Below are 13,839 nucleotides of genomic sequence, written 5' to 3' on the forward strand. Positions count from 1 at the left end.
TGGAGAGCAGCAGCATGAGGTTTATTTGTGCAGTGATACAGATCAATATGTCCAATCCAGGAGTTAATAAGCTTTAGAAAGACATAACTTAGAGCACATCAGTCACCCCCAAGTTCTCCTCAGTAACCACCCAGCTCTCCAGGTGGTTCTCTCCAGGTCACTGGCTCAGAGCATTGTCTCAACCTTTGCCAGTAGCATGGAAGACAATTGGGTGTGAAAATTGATTAGGTTAGAAAGATACACCTGCATAAAGAATTGCAAAATTTGCCAGCAGCTGCCTTGCTTTTCCTTTTCATTTTCTTTTTAAACAGAAATAACTCTGCCCAAGTAGCTGTAGGCTATCAGCACAGTTTTCTGCAGCCAGCCTGTTCTTGCTTAAACAAATCTTTGGAAGAATAATGCAGTTAGCAGCAAACTTCACCTACTGAAAGCAGGCTCCGTGCCCTCAGGGGCTCATTAGTGGGACAACACAACAGGTAGGGATGGAAAAGGCCACCAGTTGTTTTTTGCAGTAGCCTGATAAGGCAGTGAGGACCCAGCAATGAGGGGTGCACTGCTGCAGCAGATGGATGAAAAATCTGCCTGAATTGTTTGTTGAAATTTTTTTCCCAGATAAATGTATTTAGCATCTTTCATGCCTGCTACCTCAAAGCCACTTTACAATAAGATGCAAAAATGATATAACTCACAGCACCACACACAGGCAGAGAATTCAAAATGAAGCAAACCACTGATTGCAACCCAAGCCCTCATCCTCTCCAGCACAAAACAAAACACCGCTGCTCCGCCCGGGCAGCTCTGGGCACTATTTCTGCTTTGCAGAGGGTCTCTTTTAAGTTTCTGGTTTGTTCTTGGCTCATTCATCAGCATTGCTAATGGGAGAGATAGTTCTGGTTTTAAGGCAGCAACACTCACGGGGGTTACTGTCACTGGAAGTAAACTCAGCGCTGTTAAGATGAAGGATGCCCGGTGAATGACCCCGGATGGAGGTCTGAGTGGAAACTGCAGTCATGGATAATGAGGCCAAAAGAGGGTTTAGCGTAAAAAGCATAGAGAGATGGATATTGGTGAGCACAGCTCTGGTGTTGCAAAGCTGCGGGTCTAAGCAAGGATAAAAATCTTCAGGAAAGGAAATGGGCCAGAATGTATTTTGCTAATAAAGCATCTATGTTAATGGGGGTTGCAGGAGGCTGCAGCAGCCTGGGCAGCAAGCAGGGAGCCATGTCTGCAGGGCTGATGCTCTGGGGTTTAATCTCTCTGGTAAAAGAAAGATGTGTGGGCAGTTTTGACAGAGAATTCCACAGGCAGCTCCACCATTCCACTGTAAGTGTACAGGGCAATGGCCCGTCTGGAGGGACTGAGTTAAATAAGAACAAAGGCAGTTCATGCCATGGATATCACTTCTCTGCAGGCTCCTCAGAAGCCAGGGGGATCAGCCCACACCTAACAGTCTCCTATTTCTGTCATGCACCAGCTTGTAGCATCCTTCAGGTAAACCAAATCTAAATCTCAGCAAGGACCCAGAGCATGAGGCTGGTTGAACTCTGAAGGAAGCTCAGCTGCAAAGCTCATTTGCAAATACAGCCCCAGTGAAAGGGCTGTGCCCCAGCCCTCCCCTTTCAGAGGGGCAGCTCCTCCCTGGCCAGCATCTCTGCTGCAGTTTTTGACGAAGAGGAAGCCTCAAGACACCCAGAGGGAACTTTCTGATGCTGTGATCTTTGGTTCAGAATGAAACTCGTTTTCTTCTGCTTAAATCCAATCTATTTCAAGACCTCCTATTATGTCTTTGGCCATTACAATTTATTAAAAAAATCAGACAGCCTGAAATTTCAAAGCTTGAAGCTCAGAGGCGAAGGAACAGGCACCCCATACCCCTCCCTCAATGCTTTGCATGGCATGATCACCAGCTCCCTCCTCTCCTACATCCCAAAGCATCCCAGGTCCAGCTGTCCAAGCCAGCTGTGATGGGAGCCAGGAAAAAGAAAAGAGATGAGGAAAGAAAGCTGTCCTGTGAAGTGAAGAAAGCTGCAAAACACTGCAAAGCTGTGTAACCTCATTTCCAGCTGTTAGGATTGTATCCTGCCCCACTAACTCTGGGAGTTCTCTGTACTGATGCCAGTACATCTCAGAACCAAATACCTTTTTAAACACTCAGGAGCCAGTTGCAAAACAACAAATTAGCTCCTCCACCAGAACAAGGAACACGCCAAGCCACGGTACACACAGACAGCTAAACAGAACCAGTAATTAACCTGCATGAAGTCTTTAGGCTTGTTCTGACTTCAGATTGGAAAAGATACAAGATCCCATCACACACAAACCTGTGTGCAGCTCACTTGCAAGGCGGCCAACATGTGATCTGAAGGGAGATCAAGCCAGGCTCAGTGGGTGCTCTATGATATTCCCACCCATAAAATGCAGCAGCCTTAAAAAGCTCTTTTTAAGCTGCAGAGTAGTGGGGATGAAGCTGCCACCAGCCGAGTGATCTGTCTCAAGACTGAAGTCAACAAACAGACTCATGTGATCTTCAGTGCAAAGTTGGGCTGGACATCAAACACGCTGTCAGAGGATGCTCCACGTGCTGCCGTGTGTGCGTGCAGGGAGAAAGGGGCACTGTCAGCAGCTACCTGCTACTTTTTATTTTAAAAAAAGGCTTCACTGCAAATTCCCTTGGAATGGCACATCTCAGAGGCCAGAACACATCCAGTTAAAAGGACAAAGGGAGAACAAAAAAGAAGAGTATAATATAAAAATTTACAAACAGAAGCAAAATCAAATGCTATTTTTAAATTAAACCTCTGCTGATGTTCAGTGCCACCTCCTCTGGCTTTGCAGTGATGGGTTTGAGCATCACTGGCCGCTGCTTCCAGCCAGCAGCTCTGCAGAGCCCCACACACTCAATCTGCTTCACCAAGACCCAATTCAGTGATAAATTGACTCAAAGCCTTGCCAGGCCACCAGGGAAAGCAGGAGAGCACACCAGCATGCAACACTGATAAAGGACAACCCTGACCAAAGATGTGCTACCCTGCATCCTCACAGGCAAAATTCTTGCTAGCAGCGAATTAATTAATAAATTGTGACACCAATGGTCTCCCTCCCCAGGCCAGAGAAGAGGTAAAGCTTGCACTAGGCTGAGAATAACCTCTGAGTCTCACTCCCCTAGAGAGGCAAGTGATGCTCAAAAGCATTGATGCCAAAGTCCCTTCCAAGAATGAGATGCAGGCCCTTAATTTGCTACTGCATATTTGAATACTAAACCAGAGATTCAAGCCCTGCAGCAGTGTGCCCAAATAGCTGGATCAGAATTGTTGATACAGGGTTACAAAAGCAAAGGCATGAATAACTTTTGCCCTTATTCTTTTGGCACCAGCCAAGTCACCAACTTAGGGATTTCTAGCTTAAAATCAACACCTTGAAATTCAGTGCTTTGCCATATGCTTCCCCCAAGTGTCAGAAGATCTTTACTATCTGAAATCTCTTCAGACAACTAATCGTGGTACTCCCAAGGTCTTTTCACAGGAATGGGAACGCTGCTGATACTGCCCTCATAATAAGGTTTATTTTCATCCTGCAGGGGGAACAGATGCTTGCTTTAACACGCTTATCAGGCACCTTACACTGCTTATCACAAAATGGACAACAAAATACACAATACACACACCTTGGGATAGTTCTGAGGGGGTCTGAGATAGCTGAAAACCCAAACTTCACCTGTATTTCCAGCTTTAAGTGAAAAATGGAGCTAGCTACCAGTGAGTATTAGAGAATAGCCTGAGGATTAAACTTTGCCAATAAAGAACTTGAAAATACAGAGGCTGTACATCCAGCTGACTCTCCCAGGAGTGATGCCAACAAAAAGCAACCCACATTAAAAGTACAAAGAAACTGATCTCGGCGTCTCAGAGGGAAGGACTTCGCAAACAGCGCTGTGATTTCAAAGCTTTCCCCACAAATCTCTTGCCAGCTCTAGTACAGACAGAAAAATCCATTAGCAGATAGGAAGACTCACTGGAGCTCCCTGCCAGTGCAACCTGCTGAGCAAAGCAGCTTCCAGCAAGTCACCAGGTCAGATGGCCCCAAAAGCAGCTCCTGGGCAGTATTTGGGGAAAACCAGCCTGGCATCACTGTGCTGAATCACTGTGTATGGAAACGGGAGATATTTTCATTCCTGGGTGCCAAAAGTCCCTTTATTCACATATTCTTAATTTTCAACCCTGTGTATCTGCTGGAAGTGCTGTTTTGAACACACACTGCAGCAATGTTTCTGTGGTGCTACAGTCAACCAAAGTACCTGGTTATCTTCACAACATGCTCACAAACTCCCTGCTAGGATTCCCTAAAAATCTAGCGAAGCAAGGCTCCAGTTTTCCTGACTCTGATGCCAGGCTCTTTCCCAAGGCCATCAGAGCTGGGTTCACACCAAGCACTCTCCCTGAGCCTGGTGAGGTGACCCCTTCAGCTTTGGGACAGCATCAAACCCAGCCAGCACAATGGCATCACCTCCAGAGCAGCACAGCTGCATAACCTGGTTAACCCAGACCTAAACAGTCTTTTAAAGGTGTTTGCAGGAGGGATCTGCTCACAGGACAAACACAGTGGGAACTGCATGCTGTTCCCATACAGCACTGGCACCTTTCTGCTTCCCTCCTCCTGACGAGCTTTGGCTAATTTTGCAATTTAATAGGACTTTCTAGAAACTCAGCCATCAGTTCTGAGTGAGAAAAAAAAGAAGATTTTGCTGAGCTCCCTGCTCTTTTCTTTCTAGGCAATGCTCTGCAGATAGAACTGCTCAAATGACTGCAAGGGGAGCAGGAGGGGCTGGGCAGCTGGGCTGTATCAAAAATGGGGTAGGCAGCAGGCTGAGGGAGGGGATTGTGCCCCTCTACTCTCCTCTAGTGACACCCCACCTGGAGTATTTCCTCCAGCTCCAAGGCCCCCCAAGATAAGAAGGACGTGGACCTGTTGGAATGAGGGTGACAAAGTTGATCAGGGGTCTGGAGCATCTCTGCTCTGGAGACAGGCTGAGAGCTAGGGTTCTCCAGCCTGGAGAAGAGACAGCTGCCAGGAGACCTTACTGCACCTTCCAGTGCCTCATGGGGCTCCAAGAGAGCTCAGTGGGACATACTACAAGGGTATGGAGAGATAGGACAAGGAGGAATGGCTTTCAGCTGACAGAGGTTTGGATTAGCTATCAGGAAGAAATTCTTGACTGTGAGGGTGGGGATGCACAGGGTGCCCAGGGAAGCTGTGGCTGCACCATCCCTGGAAATGTTCAAGGCCAGAGTGGATGGGGCTTGGAGCAGATGATCTTTAAGGTCCCTTCCAACCTACACCATTCCATGATTCTAACCTCAGAGGAGATCAACTTTTACCTACATAAGATCCCCTGACTGTCTCCTTTGTAATTCCAGTAACATAGAAAGCATTGGCTTTTGGAGGTGCTGGGGTTGAATATTTTATTAAGCTTATTTGTGCTGCATCTCTCCCAGTTGTCTTGGTTTGTGGTAAAAAGCACAAACCAAAAAGACTAAAATCATTCTTCCCTACACTCCTGATTAAAATATCTACAAGAGGTGGGCATACTAGGCAGATTTTCAACCAGGGAAAAGGTAGGAGATTAGAAAATTAATATAGATATAGGCCTAGATAGCATTTTTTTTTTCCCAGTGTGCCCTGAGAGTCAGCCTGCTTGATAAAGTATTTTAATAGCAGGTTTTAGGGGTGAAGTTTTTAAGCAGACAAATTGTAGAAATAATAAAGCCCTAACACACCACGGCTGACAAATTAGCTACTAAAGCAAGGCTTGGGATGGGAACTGTTTACTGCCACATTACTGAATTCACTCTTCTGCACTGCTGTTTACAGACCAGGAACAACACACAGGCTCCCATTTCAATGCATGCCTGGAGGCACAGTTTCCAAAAGCAGATTTACAGCAGTATGACTTCCTCCTCTTGGGGACTGTAAAGCTCCTCAGAAACCTGCATGCAGGCTCTGCAACACCTCTGGAGCTCACAGCTCGTGTGCCCTTTGTAGCCAGGTCTGCTCCAAGCTACAAATGGGTCCAGGTCTGTGTGTGAATGCCCACACCCAGCCTAGGGGTGGGTGGCAAGGGGGAGTAAGGAACAACCACATGGAGCAAAGATGCTCAGTCAGGTAACACGCCTGAGGATCTGAAATACCAGGAGGGAAAACTAATGCTGCAGAAATGCCACCAATGCTGTGAAAAATAAAAGAAGCCCAAAGGACAGGCAAGTGCAGTAGTGTTGTTATTCATGGTATAATCACTATGGGCATGGAAGATAAATTTTCCATAATTCCAGAAGATTTTAATGACAATTAAATAACCTGTTATTATTCTTAATACCGTGCAGATGAACTGTACTTTGCCTATAGAAGCAGTGGTGGCCAAGGTCAGTAATAAAATAAGCCAATATGAGAAGCCAGGGCAAATGTTAAAACCCACATTTTCAAAGACAACCCCCGTGGCATTTAATATTTTGGTATGACTACAGTGTCTAAAAACAATCATATTTACAGAATAACTGTAAATATAACTGCTTGCTTCTAGGTATATTCTTTGAAACTCAATATTTGCTGATAAGTTTAACAGAGAAACTTGCATCATAGCACAGCTAAATAAAAAAGTTGTAATCTATCATTTACAAAGTGATATCATACAAAGATATTTACCCCAGATTATCCCAGGTCCTGATGCAGCTCAGCTGCAATACTGTGTTAGTCAGTCCTCTGCAATACTGTAGTTAAGACTGTCAGTGCTTCCATTTTTGCCTTATTTCTCCACTGAACAGCTCATATCCTCATTTGTATAAAAAAAAAAAAGAAAAAAAAAGTTGCTCTAGGCTCAGGTCTGACAAAAAAACATTAGTTGAGCAACATCAGTGTTTTAAAAACAAACTTTAAAACCCCAGTGGCCATTCTTTACTGGTGACAATTGCCAGGCAACTGGCTTGTTTGGCTTGGATTTTTTCTTCTTCACTCCAATAACACAAAAATGTCTCTAGAGTAAATAAACGAATCACTGAAGTATGAAATAATCAAGAGGAGTTGTGTTTAAGTAATACCTAGCTACATATGGAACTAATGGAACTTCCAACAGCTTTACCAAGTACAAAAGCACTGAATGGTTTTGTAATGCCCAGTAATTTTTTTATTGTAAAGGAAGTCAATTTATGTTCTGGTTTGGCAGAGGATGGGCAGATTGTAGCTCTAGTGCTTTGTGTTGACTTTAGTGGTGCTCCATCTACCTGTCCTCCCACAAACACCTTCTCTGCACAGATCAAGGTGTCAATACTCAGTTACATAAGGGACAGTTGTGTTTGCTCACTATATACATGGACATCTCCAAGAAAAAGTGCATTTTTTGTTGTTGTGCCAATAAAAGAAAGGTATGGGGGAACAAACACTGATCCTTTCAGGACCCTACAGCAATGCCCAGGTCTGTGCTAACAAAACCTGTGACACACCCCATATGCACAGTGCTTCTGCTCTGCTTTGGCACCTACAAGCATGGTGGGTTCCCTGATGCAAAACATGCTGGATGCTTTTGCTCACAGCTGAATATGTCAATGAATATTTTGAGATTAAACAGGATCACTCTACATATAGAAGTGAGTTTTGTTTCTTACTGCCCTGGGAAATTCCAGCTGGGCTTAGGGTTGAGCTGGGTTTTCTCTCATTATCAATTGTAATATGAATTCTCCATCTCACCAGAACTCAAGGCAAACCTACAGTTACCTTTCTGCTCCTCTGGTGTTCCAGAGAGGGTTGACTGATGGTTCTGGATGATGGGAGAACTTCCCCTGGCTCCGTGGCAGCAGAGCTGCTGCTCCTGACCATCAGCTGGAACCTCCCTGCACAAGCAGTGCTTGGCAGGCTGCTGTAAAACAGTGTAAAACAGTGATTCTGCAGAAGGGGACTCAGGCAGGTTAAAATCCAACGTCTTGCACTGTACCCTGGAGCTGCCCACAAGCCCTGCCCTGGCCCATCTGCCCAGGTGACCAACACCCAGCCCAGCCACAGACTCCTCCTGGTCACTGTAACACAAAAGCAATCCAACTCGGTGTAATTTAGTCCCTAAATTCCTCCAGTTCAGTGGAGAAAGCTTGCTCCATGTGAGCCAAACTACCTGGGGTGGGAAACTGCCCGAGTGCCACCACGTTACTCCAGAGCCTGCACAAGTGTGGTGGCTGAGCAAAGGCAGCACAGAGAACAGCACAAAGTGCTGCTGGCTGGGTGCCACAGCTCGGAGCCCGTAAGCCAATACATTTCCATGGTCCCCCCCAAAAAAGATAAGAGTTACTCATAGTGCAAGTAGTGCAGTGACCTACATAAACACAGCTCTTTTGTAAACAGGAGTCAAGAATGGCAGCAACAAGCAGCTAACAGGGAAACAGTGTCAGATTTTAATCACTGTTGTCTTTAAGCAAACTATTACAACATTCCCCCACCTCTGCCCCATCTCCAGCTCTTCCCTACCTACATGGACCAGCTCAATTGTGTCTCAGGGAAAATCTCCTCTGCAGAACAAGCATTGTAGTATCACACTGCTATTGTCCTTGGTGTTCAAACTGAGCAGCAGGATTTTCAGAGCAAGACAATCTCAGTTTCTCAGGAGGCTCAGAAATTCCCACAATGTGTTTTTAAAGAATCAAGTGAAAATAAGAAATAATCTTATTAAATGCAGCCCAAAACTGGAACAAGTTACTAAAAGATGAAGAATCAGCTCCTCTTTGTAAATCAGGGGATGCTACACCACATGCCTCTGCTTGGCATCTATTTGGAGGTGCATTTTTGTGATGTTAAAGGAGGCAGGGGACACCTGGAGAGCAGGATCAGCCTTTCAGAGCTACCCAGGGCAAGCACAGCACTCAGGGAAAACTGAAGATGCTGGGACATCTCAGCTCCCAGCCTCACACCCCAGGGTGAGTCCAGACCCTTCTGCTCTGACAAACCTGAAAAGAGGCAAAGCCCATAATGGAAACCCAAGCCCTGCAAACACCAGTTTCAAACGCTACCAAAAGCTTTCCAGAAGATCAGAGGGGGTGGGAAGGGGTCGGTAATCGGAGCATTTGGGTTTTGTTGGCAGGAGGAAAGGGACAGCTTGGATTCAGCACACAGAGCTTGTGTACAAGCCATGGCAGAGAGCCTGGGGAACCGCAGGGAACTACTCACAGCCGTCAAGAGCTTCCCCTCGTTCTTCTGCACGTGGACGATGGCACCACGCACCACGGAGAACAGGCTGAGCAGGACGTGCTCCATGTCATAGATGCCGTGCATGCCTCTGGTCAGCCCCTCCAGAGACACAATGTACTCCTTCCAGAGGTGATGGATCTCCAGCACGCCCGCCAGGCATCCCTGCATCACCGCCCCGCAGTAACCGGCGCAGGGCTTGGCCAGGAGCAGCCCCTGGCAGTGGGAGCAGAACCACATCTTCAGCAGCGCCCGCCCGCAGTCCTTGCTGAACTTCAGGTGGTCAGTGGTGTTTATCACCTCGATCCCCAGGTTCAGCGCCTGCAGAAAGACTCGTGTGGCCTGCAGGGACTTGGACACCTGTGTCATCATCGTCTTCGGGTAGTTCCCAAAGACTTTGAGGTCCCTCCTGGCCACTCGCAGACATTCCGTCATTTCCACAGAGGGATCGGGGAAGCCAGGGTTAATCAAGTGAGAGTAAACCAAAGGGAATAAACTGTCAAAAAATTCATTTATCATGTCATTGACACTGATGTCAGAGCCCAATATGTACAGTGAGATATCAGTAAAAAGTTCTCCAACAAATTTAAGAGCCCTGGGGCCCATGCTCTGGTAGTAGGTCCTAAACATGCTGTTGGTGAAGTTTCTCGCATGTCGCACTACAATTTCGAAGGCTTCTGCAAAACAGAACAAAAAAAAAAAGTTATTAAGAGTTGTCGAGCTCAGAAACAGGGAGGATAATGTTCTACCACATCACTTCTGCCAGGGCTGGCCCCATCCTGCCTGCCTTGGGTCAAACACCTGCTGGCAGCTGTGTCTGCTGCAAAACACCAGCATCAGCAATTTCCAGGGGAAATGTATAAATTGTCTAAACAGAAGCTACATTTCAAAATGGCAAAAAAAACCTATGATCTAGTTAACATTTCAGCTTTTAAAGAAAATATTGATTCAAGTGAAGGGCTAGACTGCAATTTCTTTCTCTTCCCCCTTTCATATTGATTTGAAATTAACAGGAATTCTATCTCCAGACTTAATTTAAGGCAGAGATAAATGTTTGACAAACTGTACAGTGTTTAAAATCAGGAAACAATAAATGCTGACATTCCATTATGAAAAGGAAAATATTTATAGGAGTTTATTCACAGACAGTATTCTGACTCAACCCCAGCAGGTACCCTGCACCAAGTGTCCTCAAAGCACTGGAAAAGCCCCCTCAGTGCTGCAGTTTCCCCAAATGCACCAGGCTCACTTCAGCTGCAGATCCAATGTTTCCTTTGCCCTGGGTATGAGCTGCTCTGTTGCCCAAGGTGATGCTGAGAGCCAGTGGTGCCATGTCCACCCGTGGGTGCCCAGCCAGGAACACTCTCATTCATATCAGGTTGTCCCACCAAATTCAAGTTTTAGACAGAGCCTGTCATTTTGCTAGGAAAAACCACAATGCATTTTCCCATCTCTACCTTCAAAGACTTTAGGACTTTCAGCCCACATCTCCTCCACAAGGTGAGCAGGGAAGCTCCCACAGCCACTGCACAGTTATTCCTCTAGTTACAGCCCTCCTCATCAGGAGGCTTCCAAAATATCCATACCCACTATATAAGGACAACGTACCTGCACACACACCCCCAGTTTGCATCTCAAAGCATTAGAAGGGGAGGTTATCAGTGCAAATTAAAGTCTTTTTCTTTGGCCAGCTTGCTCTACCAGCCCATGTCCTACCCTCCAGTGTGCTATTCATAAAATGCTAAAATTAATGAACAGCCTTTCAGTTCACAGGTCACTAACACCCCACGACGTAACTGCTCTCAACTCTGTCACTCTGGAAACACACATCCTGGCTCAATTTGCATGAAAATTATTCACGTTCAATAATTAAAGGGAATGTTTAATTTTTAAAGCCGTAAGAGTTATTTCCCCCATTTGTTAAGGCTGGAATGCAGCTGAGCACAGCCTGACACATCTCCACAGGGGTTCAGTATCAACACTGTCACAAGCAATGTCAGGCCTTGCTGCTCGCCCTGCATAACCTCTTGCATTACTCAGGAGCTTTTAAGACCATCACATCTCCAGGGCTTCCAGCTCTTTCTGGAATAGGTGACCTATTCAGGGATGCCTGGAAGGACAGGGTGCTGTTGCTGCACCCCACCCCAGCATGCAGAAAGCTGTGGTGGAAGCAGTGCTCAGAGCAGAAATTACTGATACACTTCTGCAAACAGTGTCTCCACATTCCATCTGGTGCCTGCACACCTCCCAGGCATGCTGCTGAAGCATTTTGTCCACAGCTCCAGACACTCACACCAGGACTGTCCTGGCAAGCCAGGAACAACCATCTGCACTCCCAGGCAACAGCAATCCTTCCTTCCTCACATCACAGAGCGTGGGATGCAGCGGTGCAAGGACACAGGGCCCCTCTCTCCCTGCCTCCCTCACCATGGCAGCCAGCATCCCGCTCCTCACCCCCAGACAGAGGATGGCAAAGCTCTCCAGGCAAGACAACAGCAAGTGTGACACAGACTGGGCTCTGCAAGCAGAGCAGTTGCACTATTGCACTATATGAAATGCTGGTTGCACTATTATTAAAACTTTTAAAACAAAAATAAGGAAAGCTTCTTTAAAGAGGGTACACGATTACAAAACTTTTTCCCCCCAGTCTTTATTCTCAAGAACACCAGAATAACTTTTGCCTCAAAAAGCACAAAGAACTTTTTGGACCAGTGTTTTTCTTTTGACAGCAGTGGAGACGGTGCCAGGATTTTCATGCTGTGCCTCACCATTCGCCTTTACCCTCTTCTCTGTTAGTTCCCTTCAGAAAAAGCCATCACTCTTCCGTTTTCTCACTCCTCTGTGCTTTGCCAGTTATCATCAGAGCCAAAAGACTCTTCGCTGATTAGAAAAATATTCCAAGCTCCTATGCAAACCTCCTACGGCGAGAAGGGCTTCAGAAAGGAATGGAGAACAGTGGCAGATCAGAAGAGCATGCACACACAGTCCCACTGCTTTAAAGGTCATGACATGCACATAATTTTTATCGTAATAACTGGCTGAGAGTGTCTGTTTTATGCGCCTTGGAGCTTTTGCATATATCCATTAGAAAGCGCAACAGGGACTGCAAAAGCATATGGAGACTCCTGCTGCCCTATTAATAGATGCAAGAAATAATAAAACTTGGTAAAAAAGAAGTCTTACACATCCAAAATCTCTCCCCCCCAGCTCCCACAGTAGTTGCTTATTCTGAAATATTCCTCAGAGAGTACTGGCTGCAGGATTTGTAAATCCCCAGCTGCCAGCAGCTGCAGTGACCCTCAGCCAGGCCCTGAGCGCTTCAAAGGGGAGGAAACTTTGAGGGTCAGTCCCCTCTGCTCCCACGAGGGAGCCTCACAGGGACGCAGGGGGACGCTGCATTACAGATGTGACACAGGCTTCTGATCCCCCATAAAATCTCACAGCGTGGAATTGCTGCTGGTAAAATCTCCCCCACTCCTAACACAGCATTATTGAAACTCGTTGCTGGAGAATAATTCAATCTTTCTATCTTCTTTTTTTTCTTTCTTTTTTTTTTTTTTTAAATTTCAAGGATATTTTCAAAAGCTGCCATTTAAGGCAGCTGTTTTGCAGGTCTGGCTGAAGCAGTGCAAATACAAAGCAAAGCATCAGACTTGCCCCCAACTTCAGCAAGCAAAACCACTGCACAGCTGAGCAGGGCTCACATTTTATAGTCCCCATCACTGTAGAGCAGGCACACACATGCACACAGAGCAGAGTATAAGACATGTTCCTTTAAACACACTAGCAACAAAAGAAAGGCTCAGGATAATCTCCATCCTTTATTGGATGCTGGGAGAAACACAGGGACAAAGGATGAGGAAAAGGCAGATGTACTTAATGTCTTCTTGGCCTCAGTCTTTAGTAAAACCAGTTTTTCTTCAGGTACCCAGCACCCAGAACTGGAAGACAGGGACAGGGAGTAGAACAAAGTCCCCATAATCCAGGAGAAAATGGTCAGGGTTCCTCTGCACCACTTAGATACACACAAATGGGGCTGGATGGGATCCACCCAAGGGTGCTGAGGGAGCAAGCAGAAGAACTCACGAGTCCACTGTCCATCATTTACCCACAGTCCTGGGTAGCCAGAGAGGTCCCAAGTGACTGGAGGCTGGCAAAGGTGACAGTACCTGGGAGGGTGAGATCATCTTGAGTGCCATCACATGGCACATACAAGACAACCAGGGCATCAGGCCCAGCCCACATAGATCCATGGTCCTGCTGGGCCAATCTCATCTCCTACGATAAGATGAGCAGCCTGGTGGATCAAAGAAAGGCTGGGGATGTTGTCTACCAGGACTTCAGAAAGGACTTTGGCACAGTTTCCCTTTTTCACAGTTTTACAGCATTTCTCTTGGAGAAACAGTCTGCTTGTGGCTTAGACACCTGTCCAGGAGAGAGAAACCAAGGGAGCATCTGCAGGATGGGAGCCAGAGCATCCTCACCAACCAAGCACTGGTGTCCTGGCACTGCACATCTGTCGACTGCCTCAGTGAGGGGCAGTTTGTCAGAACTCCCAAAGGATGAATGGAACAGCTGAACCTACTCTAGACCACAGATATCAGTCACTAGTTGAAAAGCACA

At 46.4% G+C, this 13,839-nt stretch overlaps 1 protein-coding gene across 2 annotated transcripts in view; it reads right to left on the reverse strand.

Annotated features, from left to right (window-relative positions):
- Positions 1-13,839, reverse strand: part of GPC3 (glypican 3) — a 141,591-nt gene that overhangs the window by 67,339 nt on the left and 60,413 nt on the right. For both annotated transcript variants that reach the window (XM_058847850.1, XM_058847851.1), the window contains exon 3: positions 9,199-9,893. In XM_058847850.1, the coding sequence (XP_058703833.1) occupies positions 9,199-9,893 (695 nt within the window). The remainder of the gene's footprint in view (positions 1-9,198; positions 9,894-13,839) is intronic.

This window comes from Poecile atricapillus, chromosome 12 (assembly GCF_030490865.1).
Source record: "Poecile atricapillus isolate bPoeAtr1 chromosome 12, bPoeAtr1.hap1, whole genome shotgun sequence".
NCBI lineage: Eukaryota > Metazoa > Chordata > Aves > Passeriformes > Paridae > Poecile > Poecile atricapillus.